We start from the raw sequence: 17,735 nt of genomic DNA on the forward strand, positions 1-17,735 counted from the left end.
GCTACTGGCCTTGTATCAAAACTTCAGAGAACTCAGCCTGCCAAACTGGGGTGCCTGTGCTTGAGTTTTTGGTTGTTTGAGGCCATTAAGTTGGCTTAAGTATGAGGGGGTTTGCTTTTTTCTCGGCTTTTACTAGATGTCTGTAAAGCACATGAAGCTCAATTTATTGATGCTCTACACTGGCCAGATGAAAAAAGGTGTATTTCTGCAGAATTACATCTACTTGTCAAGTTGGGTGATTAGTGCTTATATTTCTCTCTCTCCTTGCCTAGATCGAGCGATTGGAAGTCAGCAGCTTAGCGCAGACCTCTAGTGCAGTGGCCTCGAGCACTGATGGCAGCATCAATGCAGACTCTGTTGATGGGACCCCAGATCCTCAGCGTACGAAAGTGGCTATCACACACCTGCAACAGAAGATACTGAAGTTGACTGAGCAGATCAAAATCGAACAAACAGCCCGAGATGACAATGTGGCAGAGTACCTGAAACTGGCCAACAATGCAGACAAGCAACAGAGTGCACGCATTAAGCAAGTGTTTGAGAAGAAAAATCAAAAGTCAGCCCAGACCATCTTGCAGCTGCAGAAGAAACTAGAACATTACCATCGAAAGCTGCGAGAGATTGAACAGAATGGGATCCCTCGGCAGCCGAAGGATGTCTTCAGGGATATGCATCAGGGTTTGAAAGATGTTGGAGCAAAAGTCACTGGCTTCAGCGAGGGAGTAGTAGATAGTGTAAAAGGTGGACTTTCCAGTTTCTCCCAAGCCACACATTCAGCAGCAGGAGCTGTGGTTTCCAAACCCCGGGAGATTGCATCCCTCATAAGGAACAAGTTTGGGAGTGCAGACAACATTGCTAATCTGAAAGACTCCTTAGAAGAAGGCCAGGAAGATGGGACAGGAGGCAAGGCTCTAGGTGTTATTCAGAACTTTCAGTCAAGCCCAAAATATGGCAGTGAAGAGGATTGCTCCAGTGCCACATCAGGCTCAGTGGGAGCCAACAGCACAACAGGGGGCCCTGTGGGAGCTTCTAGCTCCAAAACAAACACTCTGGATATGCAGAGCTCAGGGTTTGATGCAATACTGCATGAGATTCAAGAAATTCGAGAGACACAGGCAAGACTGGAAGAATCATTTGAGGACCTTAAGGTTCGCTATCAGAGGGATTACTCCTTAATAATGCAGACTCTGCAGGAGGAGCGGTACAGGTACGTACTTTTATACTTTGTTTCAGAATTAAATACGGTGAGTTGCAGAGCACAAGAGTCCCAGATAGTACTACTCAGCAGGCTGTTCCCAGCAGCCTGGCTTAGATCGGAAGTTCTGCAGTCTTCTCATGATTTTGCTCTCCCAGCTTTGTCTTCTGTAAATGTCATTACCTCGCTGCTCATCTCCCTTTCTGTACAAGAAAGAAACAGCAAGGAAAAAGGTTATTTCTTAGTGTTTTCAAGATAAAAAGTCAAGCCAAAGAAATTTAGAAAGGTGTCCCAAAAGACCCGGAGTACATTGATGCAGTTACTATTATCCAGACAGGGCTTTGCCCTGCAAAAATCCAGCAAAGGTTTGTGTCTAGGCAAGAGACGGGACTACATGTGGACAGTATCCTGACCCTGCCTCCTCCAATAGTCAGCTCCATATCTATCAGAGAAAGAAATATATAGCTTTCTTAGGGTTCTCAAAAAAGACATGATCTTGCCCATGTGCCAAAACTAGGATATCCCCTTCCCTTTTCTGCTGAGCCCCACAGTGGCAGGATTCAATGAAATGAAGTTAAATTAAATGTCAGATACTGGCAGTGCTCTTGTCATGGAGGTCACGTGGCTGTGGAGGTGGGTAACCGATGTTTCCACTAGCCTTCCCCTTGCTGGAAGGAATGGAAAGGCAGAGAAGTTGCTGCATTACTGCCAGTCCCTGATCAGGTCACAGGGAAGAGGTGACGGTGGCTTCAGGGATGCAGCCTGACAGTATGGTATGGTAGCCAGCACCTCCCGTCACCCTGAGGCTACACCTGCCTCCCCACTGAGGAAAGCAACCCATGGAGAGGTGCTGAGGAAACGCTTTCCCTTTTCCTTCCATGCTGGGTGGGAGACAGCTCTCAACAGGCTGCCCCATGCCATTCAGCACAATGTCTTGCATCCTCCCTGTCACACACTGGGAGCAAGGGCTTGTCCCCAAGGTCCAGAGGGAAGAGTTACCAGCAACCTTCTGCAGCCATTCAGGACACTGCAGTCTAAATCAATGGTCTTCTTAAACTGTGCTTTTTTAACTTTTAAAACTATAAATAAATAACAAATGTAAGGGGCCCAACTCCTCGTTCTGATGGAGGACAGCAGGCTTTTGTAATGAGGTTGCTTATGGCCTCTGTCACTTCGGCCAGGCCGGGAGGCACGACCTGTGAGGCTCTGCAGAGCTGCTTGTTGGGTGTGGGGACAGGCTTTCTGAAGTAACCGTGTGCCACTTGCTGTGTTGGTTTGCATAGTATGACGTGGAGTTGCCCTACAGCTCCTTAGACATGCTGGTGCCAGATCATTGGAAAAATGTTTGAAAAGGCTTAGCCTGCTAGGATCTTGTAGAGACAGCAAGCTTTCTGTGTGCTTTGCAAAGCTTGGATAGGCAAAGCCAGACCAACGCCACTTTCTAATCCAGCTTTACAACAATCAGCGATTTGACTGGAACTGGTGCCCAGCACAGCAACTTTGGTTCCTAGTGCCTCATTGTCATGAATTCACATAACAACGTGGAATTTTATCTTCTGCTCCCCAGCAAAGAAGGGTCCTGTTGTCTGTTGCTGTGTAGGTGGTTGTTTCACACATACAGCAGCAGCTATTCATAGTGGAATGCTATATACAAGCACAGTACAGCTGAATGAGCAGCCTGAAAGTACAATAGGAGACCTTGAGGACTGATATACGTTGTCAGCTAAACTGTCTGGTTGTTCACTGAAACCATGTAGCAAGGTTCACATAGGTCCTCATACTAGTGCAATATGAAGTCATATTTGTCATGTCCCGCTAATCTTTACTGAGTGCTCCCTTGAGGTGAGCCCAGAGCCTAACCACTAACCAAGGCAGCCTAGAGTGAAAAGCTTCTGGGAGAGTCTGTATTTGGCTTATAAACGCTTAAAAAGATTGTAATTTAGACCTGCCATTTGGAATGTTGATGCAAATTAATTAAAGGCGTGACCTTTAAAGAGGACCAGTTAAACCACACTGAGTGCCCTTGTCTCTGCAGGCTTTCAGAGGTGAGCAGGTAACTGCACGATCTGCAAGGAGCTCATGGGTTAATCACAGTGAGGTTAATACTTTATTGTACAGATGTAGATTCTTCTTTGATAGCTTATGCATTTTAAAACATCATGAAGATAAAAGCCAACATTACCCTGAGAACTGGAAGGTTACATGATGTGTCCGAGGGCAGAGAGGATGCCGCTGCCTTGTCAGAGAGGGCTGGCACCTGTTCCTCTGACTGTTCCTCAGCTCTCTTCAGAAAAAAATGAAAAGATGGGAATGGACGTTGTGGTTTGAAGCTGGGACACTGGTGATTCAAATTAATCATAACTGGATTTAGAAGCTATAAATACCGCATAACTCTGCTCTATTTCTGGAAGCTTTCAAAAACGAGCACTGAGTTCAGTTAGAGCTTAAAAAAAGAAGTATTTTGGAGAAGCTTTTGGTCATAGGGCAACACTGAGTGTATTGTACCTGGAAGCTGGAACAAAGCATGTCCATTTCCTCTCTTGGATGTTCTGCTTTTCTGCAGGTTCTGATCTTTTCTCCTTGCATGTTCATGCAGTTTCTATTTATCAGCCATGGCTTGCTTTGCAGGTTTTCCATGACCTCCTCATCTCCTCCCTCGTTCTCCTTGCTTCCAGATCTTGCCTATCAATCGTGTAGCTGCCGGTTTGCTAACTGGCTCCAGGGCAGGGACTTGCTGGTGCAGTCACTCCAGTTCTCCCACCCTGGTGCTGCAGGGTGCCGGGGCTGGCCTGGCAGCCCCTCGGCAAGGCCAGGGCAGGCTGTGCTGCCCTGCCCGCCTGCTGGCAGCACGTGCCAGACCCGGAGCACCACGCCACTCCGCCAGGGCTGAGTCATCAAGGAAGGAAGATTCTGGCGGCGCCTTGGCCGTCATTGTGTTTCTTCCGCACTGGGAGCGGGCACTGAAATAGCCTGTTGCTTATCTCATTGGTTGGTGGTGGCTGTTTACTGATACAAGCAGGGACTTTCTGTCCTATTGAGACTGAAATAAAGTTCCTGCTTAGTATTTTCATCTTGTGTGTCCCTTTAGGAACCTGTTTGTACGCGGTGAAATCATGAGCTCACATAGTTGGAGTGTGGCCAGTCTGAGATTTTGGGTTTTTTCCCAAGCCCAGCATCCTTGGAAGGGGCATTTAGGTCTCCCACGCTTCTTTTGGGAGAAATCTGTCAGCTAGAATGCTAGACACTGCTGCTTTCATTTATTCGATTTTTGCTGTAGTCTAATTGTTGGACTTAAGTCTGTTCTCATTATTTTAAAATAGATCAAATGTGCTAACCTTTAAGGTCTAGAAGGGTTGAAGAGGCCTTTTGGGAGTGTGGCTTGGCAGTGAAGGCAGTGTGTTGGGTCACATAGGTCTTCACCCAGCCATAAAAGCACTAAAATGTCCCTACAAAGCTGTCATCTTCTGCCAGAGGAGGTTCAGAGCTCAAAGCACAGTGTGATGCAGGTGCCGAGAGCAGCTTGTGCTCCCTCTGGAATAAGCTCTGTGCCTCGTATATTGTCTAGGTAGAATACTTGCAGTATATTGCAGATAGATACTGCTTTTGGCTTTTAGTCTGCTGTTGAAAGCAGTGTGTTCAGTAGCATAAAAAAATGTATTTGGGTGACAAATAAAGACAGATGAGATTTTATATGACATAGCTATTAAAAAAAAAAGTCCATCTTGAGAAATGCTTGAAGAGAGGTATTAAACTCCATTCACAGTATACTGTGAAGATCTTTTAGCATCAGTTTGGGTCAGAGTTTCTTTACTCACCAGAGCACTTACTGAATGCAGATAAAATGTCTTTATCATCATGTCCCTCCCTTACATACACTGTATTAACCATGTATTTTGCAGCTATTACATTAAAATGCCTTAAAGCCCTTAAAAAAATGAGATGCTCATAATTGTGTGTCTTAGCCTTTTTCAGATCAGTTCCTTGATTCCCAAGCAGTGAGCCTCAGAAAATGTGTGGAAATCTAACATGGCTTTTTAAATGAAGTGTTACCATATCCCATACTTCAGCCGAGCACCCCAGCAGTATACTGGGTGTCTTCCATATGAACATCTCCGATGATGAGATACTTGTGATAGTTGTCACTGGTCTGTTATACAGAAAAGTTTCTGTCCTTGTTAGTCTAGAGGCTAGTTATTTTAAGGGTATGTTTCACACTTTAGTTAGTGAAAAAGTAATTCTTGGATTCTAATGAGGTATTTTCTGTATGTGAAATAAAGTGAGGTTTAATCATTCAGGGCACTGCTGTATTCACAGTCAAGTTTAGAGTGTGTTTTATAAACACTGGCACTCACACGTTAGAGAGGGAAGAGTGAGTATAATCTTAATCCTCTTTATAGGTATCCTATCCCTTTTACCTTTGTAATACCTCTGAGTTAAGTGTGAACCGTCCTTCAGTGGCAAAACCCTGGCTTTGGGCCCTGTAAGTCACATGAACCTCTCTTAGCTTTTCAAATTTGAACACCAGTACAAAACAGTAGGAAAAAAAAGAATTTTCTAAATTGTGGGTAATGGGACACGGGGTGAAAAGGAGATGACTGGAGGAAGCGTAATTTTAAAAAGTAAGTCTGGGCAGTTTGGTTTCTGTTGTTTGTTTGTTTGCTTGTTTTCTTTAAATAACCTAATTCCAGTAGTTGTCTAACATGCCAGTTTCTGAAAGTGCGGATGATTCTTGGGTGCAAACTGCAAAAGGTCTGGGATTGAGCAGGGAAATGAAGTGTGGTTCAGGAACAAGCCGGTAGTTCTGCATTCAGGGCAGGGAGGATTGCAGCTAACCCTTTTACTAATCATGTTATGCTTAAACTCTTTGTGGATTTGCAGCGTTTCCTTATGTTTCCTATAGATTGAGGTAGTTCTGAAGTTACTAAAATACAATTGTTTCTTGCTAGAGAATAGGATTTAAGCTGCCTGGCAACAGCTGTTTTATGAAGGGTGTTTATGTGGGAGGAGGTTAAAAGACATAATCATGATATTTTCAGAAATGCTTAAGTCCGTTTTTGTGTAATAAACCCACTGGAGAATTTTGTAATATATTAACAAACTGAATATATTTCAAGGAATTGATGCTGCCTTTGGGACTTAAAAGTGGGTTTATTTGTGATTTCTTTGTTATTGGCAAGTTGGTTTTTTTTTTAAGTTGGGTGGGAACAAATGGCAATATTAATTATCTGGGCTCCTTCTTCATTAGCTAGTCTTCACATGGCTATTCCCTTGTTTGCAGCTTGCTGTTCTTGGGAAACCAGTTCTCTTGTATGTCCTGCCTTGGTTGCGCAGTTATTGTGGCACCTTTCTGGGCTGAGCCATGTCAGCTCGTGGTTGTTGTACTCTCAATACTGGTTGACCACATGTGTTTTCATTGTTGGAAATTGTCATGCTATGTCTGACTCCTCCTTAGTTCAAAGCATTATTGCATTGGGAATGTAAATGAAAATTCTCTTCGGGCTTTTCAATTAAAAACAAAACACCAGGACTATTTTTAAAGCCTAGCTTCGGCCTACTGATTCTGAATATGTAGCTTGTGAAGCACTAAAGATCTTGGGGGGGGGCGGCGGGTGGGAAGGAAGCATTTTTTTTTCTTAGTTTCAGAACCTGTAATTAAATTCTTCATTCTTAATAAATACTGTTTATTAATTTTATGCATGTGCATGTGTGTGTATAATTTAAATTCACCTGGAGCCAGAGGGGAACTGAAATTAAAACAAAGAATTATCTCTTCTTGAATTCCTTAGAAACTTCTCGGTTATTAGTATCAAGGGTCAGATGATAAGAGCTATACGGTAAGCTTTTTCCATGCTGTTACATTGAGAAGACAGCCAGTGGAAATTAAGAGTGAAAAAACCCCGGTGGCCACAATAGCTGTACCCATACCTTAGTTACCATCAGAGCTGTCACTCGTAATGAACCAAGAATGAGAAACTAGCAGGAAGTGTGATGGCAGAGGGTGGTATGGATGGTGCCTAGCTCGCCACTCCCGACCCTTGAGCTGTGGCCTAGCTCTCTGTGTGCATTTACCTTTTGGAAGTAATACAAATACTTGCCTGATTTTAAAAGGGTATTGAAGCATGAATTGCTTGAAAATTTGGACTTGAAATTCCAAAAATGAAGTGCCACGTACAAATGCAAAGTATTCCTAATGTGTTTTGAAAATGCTAAAACAACATTATGGAGCTATCATTGAAGTCAATTTAAAACTCCCTCAATGAGAAACAATCCTGTATCTCTCAGAATTGTCATAACTCAGTTTTTTGGGCAGCCTTCTTTCTCAGGACTGCTCCCAGTCCATTCACCATAGCAAACTGAAAAATAAGCCTGCAGGTTAATGATTCATCTGCCCTCCTTCTAAATGTCATGTTCTTTTTACTAGTTAAGCTGAATCATTCATGAGAGATAAAGAAAAAAAGTGAAAGATGTTTATGTGACCTCACATGTAAAGATCACACAGAACCATCATGTTTTCTGAGGCATCGGTCACATGTAATTTCTGTGTCATTTTTATGCCCATTACTGTTCTGAGTGCAGATGAAAATGCTTAAGGGCTTATGGTATTAGAAAGAAATTGTTTTAAACAAAAGTTTGGGGAATAACTTACTCTATTCTAATTCTGTCCTTGGTTTCTCGCACCACTAGACAATTGTCATTTAATCGCTCTGTGTGGTTTTTCCCCAGGATAGAAACAGGATTAACACTGCCTTACCTGTTAGAAAGGATTTCCTTAATTCCCAGTGAGAGGGCCTTACATTGTAATGCGTGCTTTTGTAATGACTGAGATAGCCACACTAGTTTTCAGTAAAAAGCCTATGATGTTCATTGTTTGATTGTTACTGGTATAATTTTGCTGTCCGCTTCTCATTACATCTACTGTACCATGTATATCGTTTCTAGATGTGAAAGACTCGAAGAGCAGCTAAATGACCTGACTGAGCTCCACCAGAATGAGATCCTCAATTTAAAACAGGAGCTGGCCAGCATGGAGGAGAAGATTGCCTATCAGTCTTATGAGCGAGCCCGGGACATCCAGGTGGGTGACAGAAACAAGGACACTCAAGTCCTGTCTTCCCCCTGCTCTTTTTGTAACTTGCTCACTTTTGAAATACTTCTGTGATTCAATATTTGGTTTTAATCCATGTAGCTTTATGGCTAAACTGCGTATTGCCGAGTTCTGAAATGGCCTTTATTCCATCTCTGACCCTTGGGTGTCTCTCCAAGTAACTTCTTCTTTATAAAGAAGGGCTGTGCCCATGCACTAGCAGGCAGGTTCATCTGCAGAGGGAGCCTGCCACTTGGTCCGGAGCAGTTTTTAAAAAAGTTGTAGCAAAGTGGAAGCCTGTGTCCACTTTTTGTACAGGGTTTTGCAGGGTATTAGAAACTAATGGGTCATGACCTGAACTTTTTTTACAGTAGTGTTCCCAGTAAACTGACCCTAGGTCAGTGTTTCTGTGTCGCTGATTTTAGAGCAGTGATCACATGTATATAAGGAAAACTGGCTTTGTGTATCCACTGCATTCAATCAGGAAACAATTCTTTCTCTTGGCTTTGCCCAAATAAGGAGGTACTTCTAAAAGAAGCTTCTTTCAGTATATAAAAGACCAAAGCTATAGAAACAGATATTACGGAGTTGGAGGACCTTCCACAGGAAGACCTGGGAAATGATCTAAGCAGCTGCTAAACCTTGTAAAGAAAGGCCTATTCAGAAACAGATATATCATCCATTTTAAATACTCGGGCTAGTTTCAGCAGGCATCTCAGTTTTGATCGCTGATGTGAGATACTTATAGTGTGAGCAGAGAATTGTGTCTCAAAGTTCTCCCTCTTTCTTCCCCCTTGGGCGCTTCAGCCAGGTGATTTCCTCTGGAGACAGAGCAGGCTGCGCTTTTGGCACACTTACAGATCCAGCTGCAAGTCCAGTTGAGTCAATGTCCTGCCAGGTTGCTTGCTGTTAGAGGAGGCTGATCAGTTTTGCCCCAGACTTTCAGGGACCATAACTGAAGACAAGCCCTCATGTTTCATTGACCTCCACAGACATCATGCAATGACAGAGAAGTGTAACAGGTGACAATGACCTTTAAGTTAAGGTTAAAATAAATCAGTGTCTATGGACAGTGGTGCCACTGGCCTCCCAACAGAGTAAACAGGACACGCTCAGGTTTTGTTCTTCTCCCTAATTTAACACAGCAGGAAGAAGTAAGGTTGAAAACTTAAATTGAAGTGGGGATTTTTCAATAGCTTTTTTTAATCTTCACCTTATGATTCAGTGCTTTTAGTGTAAACTTGCAAACTGGAACAGACTGTTCCTCAGCATCGCTGGGGAAAAGGTAAGTTAAGTTTTCTTGCATGAAAAACTAGTTAAGAGCATGGGCTGATGTTTCAAAGGAACAGTGACAGAGTTCAATCTGTAGGCAAGGAGTCCTGGTTCCTATTTCAGTGATCAGTCTGAGAGATCTCCACTGCTGGTTGCTGCAGACTTCTAGATGTTACCTGAAGTTGGCTTTTAAGTCTGAGAAAAGTAACTCTTGAGGGAGAATTAATGGAAAAATTGTAACTTTGTATCTCCAAGAGCAGAAATGTCTCATTGCATTAATTGTCTTTAACCCTTCTCCTTATTCCTAGCCCACCTACTGCATGTCGCCAGTGTTGTACTGCAGGTTGGATTGGTCCACCTGAGGTTCAGCATAGTGAAAAGGTCTGAAAACAATCACCCCCAAGTCAATGGTGCTTTAGAGATGTTGTTTTGTACAGGATGGTCTTCTCCTTCTGCATACTTTTGCTTTGCCTCTTCCTAGAGGCAGATTCATAAATCTCATGCTGCTTATCCTTCTCCTAGACTGCGTGCTGCAGTCTGGAGGAGGAGATCTTCCTCCTGTGACGGCAGCTGTGCAGTCCCAGCCCGGGTGCCCCTCAAACCTTTCCCTGAGCTCATTCAGCTCACTAAGGAAGCCAAATGTGGCCAAGCCTTTTTCGTTAGTTATTTTTGTTGACTTAGTTTTCTGCCAGGTTGACTAGAGAATTGAATGGGCTTACAGAGGGTCAGATAAGCACAAGCCACTGCAAGGAAGGTGATGGAAGCGGGAGGCTCTGGAAATGCGCATCCCCGAAGAGGAAGAGGAGTGCAGGCTGGACACAGCACCTTTGTCCCCTCACTGGTCTCTTGAAACCAAAGCTCAAGTGAGCAGCTCAGTGGGTAGCCCCCTCCCCGCCCCATCTGGACAGAGGCTGTCTGATTGCTGAGGGCATCCTCCTCCCTCAGGGTCTGATGGCAGGGCAGGAAGGGTGGTAAGGTCTCAGGTGACCATTGCACCACCTGCAGGGACAGGCAGCTGACAGTGCAAAGTGGCAGCTGAAATATGTGTTTTAACAAAGCCTGGCTTCTACCCAGCCTGTCCTCTCTGAGCCTCTCTGGTGTAAATGAGATGATGTGGTGTGTTACAAATGGCAGTACCTAGTTAACGAGGGGCTCCTCACCCTCAATCACGTGAAATGGCACAGCTTCCTCTACTCCCGCTGCAGGGTATGACATTGGTGTAGTGACTCATGTCCTGCAGGAGGTGCGTAAGGCGTGAGGAGAGTGGCCCTGGTGTGGCCTAGTCGGTAAGAGCCATGGGCTGTGCACCACTGGGTGGACTTGTGGAGTGCTGGCAACTCAGCGGTGTGTTCTTGCCCACAGGAGGCACTGGAAGCATGCCAGACCCGCATCTCCAAGATGGAGCTGCAGCAGCAGCAGCAGCAAGTAGTGCAGCTGGAGGGGCTGGAGAATGCCACGGCCAGGAACCTGCTGGGGAAGTTCATCAACATCCTCCTGGCTGTCATGGCTGTCCTCCTTGTCTTCGTCTCCACTGTGGCCAACTGTGTTGTGCCCCTCATGAAGACTCGCAATAGGACGTTCAGCACTTTATTTATAGTGGTTTTCATTGCCTTTTTGTGGAAGCACTGGGATGCCATCACTGGCTACTTGGAACGGTTCTTGTCTCCCCCCAGATGATGGTGGCAGGAATTGGCTGCATTGCCCTCCTCCTGGCGCTCTCGGTGAGCAAGTGTGGCAAAGATTAGTCAGCAGTTACTCCGCTGAAGTTTTAAAGTGTCCGAGTGAATTTGTTTACATTTAGAATAACGTTTTTTCTCTGCGAGATGCATTGCAATAGTATTTTTTAGATTTTATTCAAGAACTCTTTTTGGCGAGAATCCTGGATAATTTTTATGTAGCATGGTTCTCTTTGGATGCAAATCTTAAGATTCTTTAAAGTGTACAAAAGAAATAAATAAAATACAGAAACTTGGAGCATACCAATGGGCAATTTAAATTGTGGCTTGAACTACTGTACTAAACCTGTCAGGAAGAAGAGAACGTGGTTAGCTTAAGATGAGCAAAGCTAAATCTAGTGCACAGCCTTGAATGATGGTACCACAGCAAACCTGTAACACTAAACTTTTACTGTGAAGTCTGCTCACATTCCATGTCCAAATGTATGCGTTCAGAGTGGTTTCTTTCCTTAACAAGAGAAAAACAGCGACGTGTGGATCTCTTCCCCAGCTCAGTGTCTGGGTTCACCATTTGTGCTAACCTGACTTGCAGTAACTTTCTATAAGGCTGGCTAACTTTGCTAAGCATATGAAGTGGAAGCCTCCTGCCATACACAGTAACTGCACAGTTGTGCTACAGTATTTTGAAGTAGTCCTTGAAATACTTTCTTTAAGCAGAAGCCCTTGGTCGCACTTTTAAGGTTTTTTTTGTATATGTATATTCACAGATTTAAAAAAAAAATCCGAACAGCATACTTGAAGAGTGTAATACTCAAACTCTCAGTGCTTCCTTATTGTTTCTAATAGGATTTTTTATTATAATTATTATTATTATTATTGGGGGTTTTTTTGGAAGGGGTTGGGAGGGTCATTACTTTTTTTTTTTCTTTTAAATAAAGAAGTGATGTTTTTAAATGAAGAAATGCGTGAATAATTGTGAGCCGTCTTGTCCTAAAACAGTTTTGAGGAGGGCAGAGAGTAGTTTCTAGTGCCGGCCTGTCTGGAGCGCAGCGCTATTCATATGCCATTTATCTGTCCTCCTGAGCATACAGATGCAGCATCATAAAAAACATCTATCTTCTCCACACATTTTTGTCATGCAGAGCTTTTTTTTCTTTCTCCAAATGTGAAGGAGAGTATGTTTATATTTCTCATTTCCATGTACTCTCTCATTCCTGGCCTCAGGATAAGAATAAGGAATTTCTCTTCATCCCTTCCTAGAGAAAAGACAGGTTCTTTTAAGGAAAGAAATACTGAATCAACAGTCCACTTAAAAGAATGGTTGTCTCAGAAATATCTCTGATTTAATTTTTAAACAAACCCCTAAAAAGTGAAACCAAAGTTTTCCTCCTGTCAGGCTCTGGTAAGATCATTTGTGTGTCTGTGTAGAGACCTGCTTTGCACACTGTATCTGTGTCGTGTGCCATAGAGAGCATCCTCTTCTTCAGACTTGGGAGCAAGTACTTGGTGTAGATACCTTTTTGAAGCTCTGAAGGAAATGTCAGCTTCAAATATAACTCTCAAGTCCTAGCAGCATGCAGTGGCTGGTGACCTGTTGTACTAGCAGGCAGGCTTCGTGTCCAAGGAATCTGTGTTCACTCTATGCTGTTTTTTTTAACTGGTGTTCCTTTTACTGTAACAAAGCCAAGATTCAACTTCCTTCTCTGTGAAATCTAAAAAGATTCCAGGATTCTCTTTCTAAACCATTTATGGTGTTCAGTTAGATCTTATTGTTTTCCTTCCTTCCAGGCTTAAGTTCCCTCTAGGAACCAAATGTTGCCCAAGTGACCTAAACCAGTTGAAATCATACATACACATATATGTAATATGTACATCATATATATACAGAAGCCTAGGACTTCATGCTGTGATGCAAATTCTGGGTTCTGAGAAATTCCCTCAAGCTAGGTTAACAGCCTTGAGGGTCTTCTGATTGCCAGCAGAGGCAAGCCCTCTGCCATCTAACCATCCTTCTTCCTTCAAAGTTTCTGTTTTCTTCCATAGTCACAGGAAACTCAGGTACCCCTCTCCCCAGAGATCTCCTTGTCACCATGTGCACTAATCTGCTCCTGTCCTACTTAAAACTTAAATTGCCAATTGCAGCTGACTCAAGCCAAAAATAATCATGCTTTCCACAGAGTTGCAGACAGCAAAGATTGCATAAACATTCCCTCCCTAGACCATGCTTCTAGCTCCAGCAAAACTCTATTCTGTTTACCAGCTTTCTCTGGCAGATTCAAATTACATGGTTAACGATCATCCTCCTATTATGTAGCTTTTGTCAGAAACAAAGGTGTGAATAACAGTAAGAACTGATTTGGCATATAATTGAAAAGCATTGCTACCTTTATTTCTGAAACTTTGCCTTTGCACCTCTGTTTTTCTCAGTTTTGATCACACTAGAATTGCTTATGATAGGTTTTTATGTGGTCAAAGCAGGAAGGAGTTGAAAGCCAACAGATCTGGACACTCAGTGCCACTCGTCCATAGTATTTGAAAGAAGTGTTTGTCCCTCTTCTTCTTTATATCCTAATTTCATTTTGTGTCTCAACTCTGTGTTGTCTTCAGTAAATACCATTTGCTAATCTGCCAGAAGGCGCAGGCTTAATAGAAACTTACCACCTCAAAAACATTTGGTGAAGGCCATGTACATTTGGTTTTGAAGAATGTCTGTCTGTCTCTCTCTCTCGACAGTTTATTCCATTCCAGAAAGTTGTCTGCAGTAATGCCATATATGATGCTGCATCCACTTTTCATATCCTAACACAACTGCAATGTGTTTTGCCTTTTGCATTAGCAGAACGTTTTGGGGTTTTCCTCCCTCTTCAATTTGAAGGTCTGTGATGATTTCTGATAGCTTAACAATGATTATATTGTTGGAAATGTGATTCTAGCTTTAAAGCTCCCTTTCCTTGTAAGTGGTTGTGTTTGCTTTCTTGATGAATTGTTTCTGGATGACACGTAGAAGACAGTTTCTGCTATGGATGTGAGTGTGTGTGTGAGTACCTTTTACTAGCCTTCCTTATGGATGTAAACTTTTTAGTGACCATCTCTGAGTTGCAGAATGTTTCCCAAAACATTTCATATTCAGAGTTGAAACAATTCTGAAATTGCTTAGATATTTTTAGCACATATCAGCTTGGCATGTAAAAAAGAAAGAATATAATGGACTGTGTTAGTCAAAAAGCAGCAGCTCTTCATTGAAATTCTATGGCTCAAATGAAGTTCATCTGTTTCCCCCATTTGCTTTCTCAATGTAAAAAAGAAAGAAAATCTTGAAGCAAAAAAATTTACCATTTTAAGTTTTATAAAGTTCTCTTTTCTCTCAGCCTCATTAGTTTAGCTTAATGATACTGAGCATGCTCACAGCAATTATTTCATTGGTTTATTCCAATCCCATGAGTTCTTAGGGTCTGATGAGCTTAAATGTTGAGTTCTATACACGTTGCACTGGGACAGAAAAGTACTGTCTTTCAGCTTTGAAAATACGCATTTTTTTAATTAAAAAAGCAGCATTAAAACAAAAGAAGCCAAGCTACAAAGGGGTTCAAGATTCGGTAGTTTTGCCAGTTTTTAAGTGAATTCTGAATGTGGCTAAAGAGTAAAAACCCTGTGTGTCTGTGTTGTGTATGCCAGGTGGTATAGTAGTAGGCAATTGACTTAGCTGTAAGTGTGTTTTAAAAGTGTAAAAAAAAATAAACAGAAGAACTCACTTGCACGGGTTGAAAAGTACAGAAATGACACTTGTGAACGTAACACTGTAGTTTATAGATCTTAAGCTGCTAATTGTTGAGAGAGATTTACATTTGTCTTGTCTGATTGTCACAGATTTATCTGTGACACTTTTACTGTATATAAAAAACTTTAAATAAAGACCTCAGCTATTAACACCGGCCTAATTTGGATGTTTCCAAAGGGAGCAGGAGGAGGGGGAGTTGGTGAGGAAGAAAGAGAGGGGTGTGTTAAAACTGTCATGAGCCCTAAGAGCTTAAAATCTGAGCAAGTTCTCCATAGATGCAGTCATCAGACTTCATCCTAATCAGCCATACACCACCTGGGCATGGCGAGAATAAATTGGCTGCATTGTTTGGTCTCTCCGGGCAGAGAAGAAGGAAGAGTAGCATTGCATTCTTCCTTATCTGTTTCTTTCCAGTCCACCTGGCATCTGGGACAGCCTCTGGAGGGTCACCGCCATTCCTGCAGATGCCTGACCTGTTTGTGTGGCTCTCCCATCACGGCGTTTCTCTACCCTCCTTACCTTCAGTGCTGTAAGCCTCAATTTGGAGGTGGATACAATTAGATGAGATGACATGCCCAAGGGATGTCTGTCTTTGAAGAACCTGTATTGGTCCTGTATTTTCCACCTCTCAGCAGGTCTGTAATCTGGACTGCCCTGGTTGAGAACGGGTGGTGGCTGGCTCTTGCTTCTTTGGACGTTTTCCTTACTGGGATTGCAGATCATCTCTGTGCTGAGCTGCATATGCAAAGCAAGGTGCAGTTCTAGCCTCACCTGTATTTCTCATGTGGATCCTGTGATGGAGCAGCTCCAGGCCCAAGCTCAGCTTCAAGGAAGAATTCAGCTGGTAGGACAGCATTCACTAACCGAAAGCCCACTCCCTCAGAGGAAAGGCTCAGGGGACCTGTATGATGTTGGTTGTGCCACCACTTTAAACATAAGTATTTTGTCTACCACATGTCATAAAAGAATTTCTGAACTCTTTAGTATTTGTACAAGCTGGAAGTGAGCAGATTCCTCACTGACATGGAGAAAACACTCGTTCCTCTTGTTTTTTGGTCATGTGGCTTCAAGAACACAGAACCAAGAAGGGAATGGCAACAACGTTTTTAAGGGGAAAGGGACCAAGTCATTTTCACAAAAAGATGAAAGTGCTATAAAACCAGCAAGAGATCAAAAAGCAAAAGGGGCTGTTTGCAGTGATTTTTCTCTCCATAGTCTCCCCACAACCAGAATGCAAATTTCAGCAGACGATAGATGAAGCCAGTGCATGGGGCTGCTTTTGCTAGAGCTGTCTGGCTTAAGATAGGACATGGGTGCTGCTTGTGAAGTTCAGTGTTTCTGAATTCTTTAGGGGTGGTCACCTGATAGGTGCTGGTTGGATTCAGTATGGTTGTTGAACGTGGTTCAGGATCAACAGGGGGGCATGATGACCCGACGGTGAAAGCAGTGGCCGCCTACTCCCACATCAACAGTTTTAATCCCATAATTTAGAGGATTAGGAGTTGTTACTCATCTTTTTGGTTAGTCTGTGGGAAGTAGTTCGATAGCTCCACCCAGGTCCTGGGGGACAAACAGGGATGTGGCAAGGGTATGGCTATGCTGGGTTGCCACAGTGGAGATGAAAAATTGGCTGATCTTTCTCACTGGAGCAGTCATTCTCCCAGGTCAAATCGCAATACATTCATGTGTTGATAGTGGAAATTTGGGCAAACATACAGCTCCTTACCACAAGACATCTGTCTTCAAGTTATTTCTTAACAATCACCAAATCCAATTTATCCTTGAAAAGTCAGTGTTGGTTAGTGGTTTGTTGGCCTCAGTGGAGCCTCCCTCACTGACTGGAGTTCAGCAGAAATGGGAAGCGGGTTCTCTGCTGCCGGCGTTAGCAAGAAATGGTACATCCCTGAGCAAACCACTTCTGATGAGTGTTTCATTCCCTAGACAGATGCCCTCTGAATTTAGGAATAAAAGTCACTAGGTATGTGTGCTCTGCCTTTATATCAGCCTTGTGCCAGCCTTCTCCCAAAGGGCAAAATAGGGAACACTGCCTGAGGAGAAAAGCAAGAACAGGACGGGAAGCTGTGGTGTGTTTGCAGCCTCCCTCCCCCGTGCAGGTTTGCCTTGGTTTAACCCCAACTTGTGCACAGCTGATACACAACTTGCCTGGCAATCAAGAGGTCTCAAGGAGTTCCAAAGTTCCTCCACTACACACACAAAAGCACTTAAGCCCTGCAGGGGTAAACTATCAGATCTCTGCTGTGACAGCCTTGAGGACATCCAGGTCTCCAGTTTCATTGTTTGAAGAAAACTTTTATGCCTAACACTAGCTATGATACATAGGGAGTGGGAGCCTTAAGTGACCCACAAGCCTGTCTGGCCAGCAGAGAGAAGCAGGTGAGTGTGACACCACGTTGCCCCATCTTGTCACTCAGCTGCTCATTTCCAGCTGGTTTGGTCATTGCTGACACACCTGTGCATCATCCATCTGTTTCTCCAGCCCCTTAATGTGAACACAGGCTCTGGGTGAAGACAACTCCTATTCATCCTTGGCCTTGCTGAAAACATCACTGGAGGGGAGACGGCTGACACAGGTGAGAGGACTGAGGGGGAGGGAGCTTCTTGGTTTGCTCGGGGAAGGAACTGTAAACCGGGAAGCACAGCTCATCCTGATCCAGCAGGCACACCCTGGGAGCTAAGTGGGGTATTTTGGAAATGAACGTCCTGCTTACG

General features: G+C 43.5%; 1 protein-coding gene across 1 annotated transcript; it reads left to right on the forward strand.

Moving 5' to 3' along the window:
- Window positions 1–272: 272 nt before the first annotated feature.
- TMCC1 (transmembrane and coiled-coil domain family 1) lies at window positions 273–11,506 on the forward strand (the record flags this gene model as incomplete). The annotated part of the gene is made up of 3 exons (XM_010285095.1): window positions 273–1,207; window positions 8,135–8,270; window positions 10,914–11,506. Coding segments are annotated over 3 exons (1,386 nt in total), but the record flags the coding sequence as incomplete, so codon positions are not given.
- Window positions 11,507–17,735: the final 6,229 nt, after the last annotated feature.

The sequence above is a fragment of the Phaethon lepturus genome, unplaced genomic scaffold (genome assembly GCF_000687285.1).
Source record: "Phaethon lepturus isolate BGI_N335 unplaced genomic scaffold, ASM68728v1 scaffold36634, whole genome shotgun sequence".
Taxonomy (NCBI): Eukaryota; Metazoa; Chordata; class Aves; order Phaethontiformes; family Phaethontidae; genus Phaethon; species Phaethon lepturus.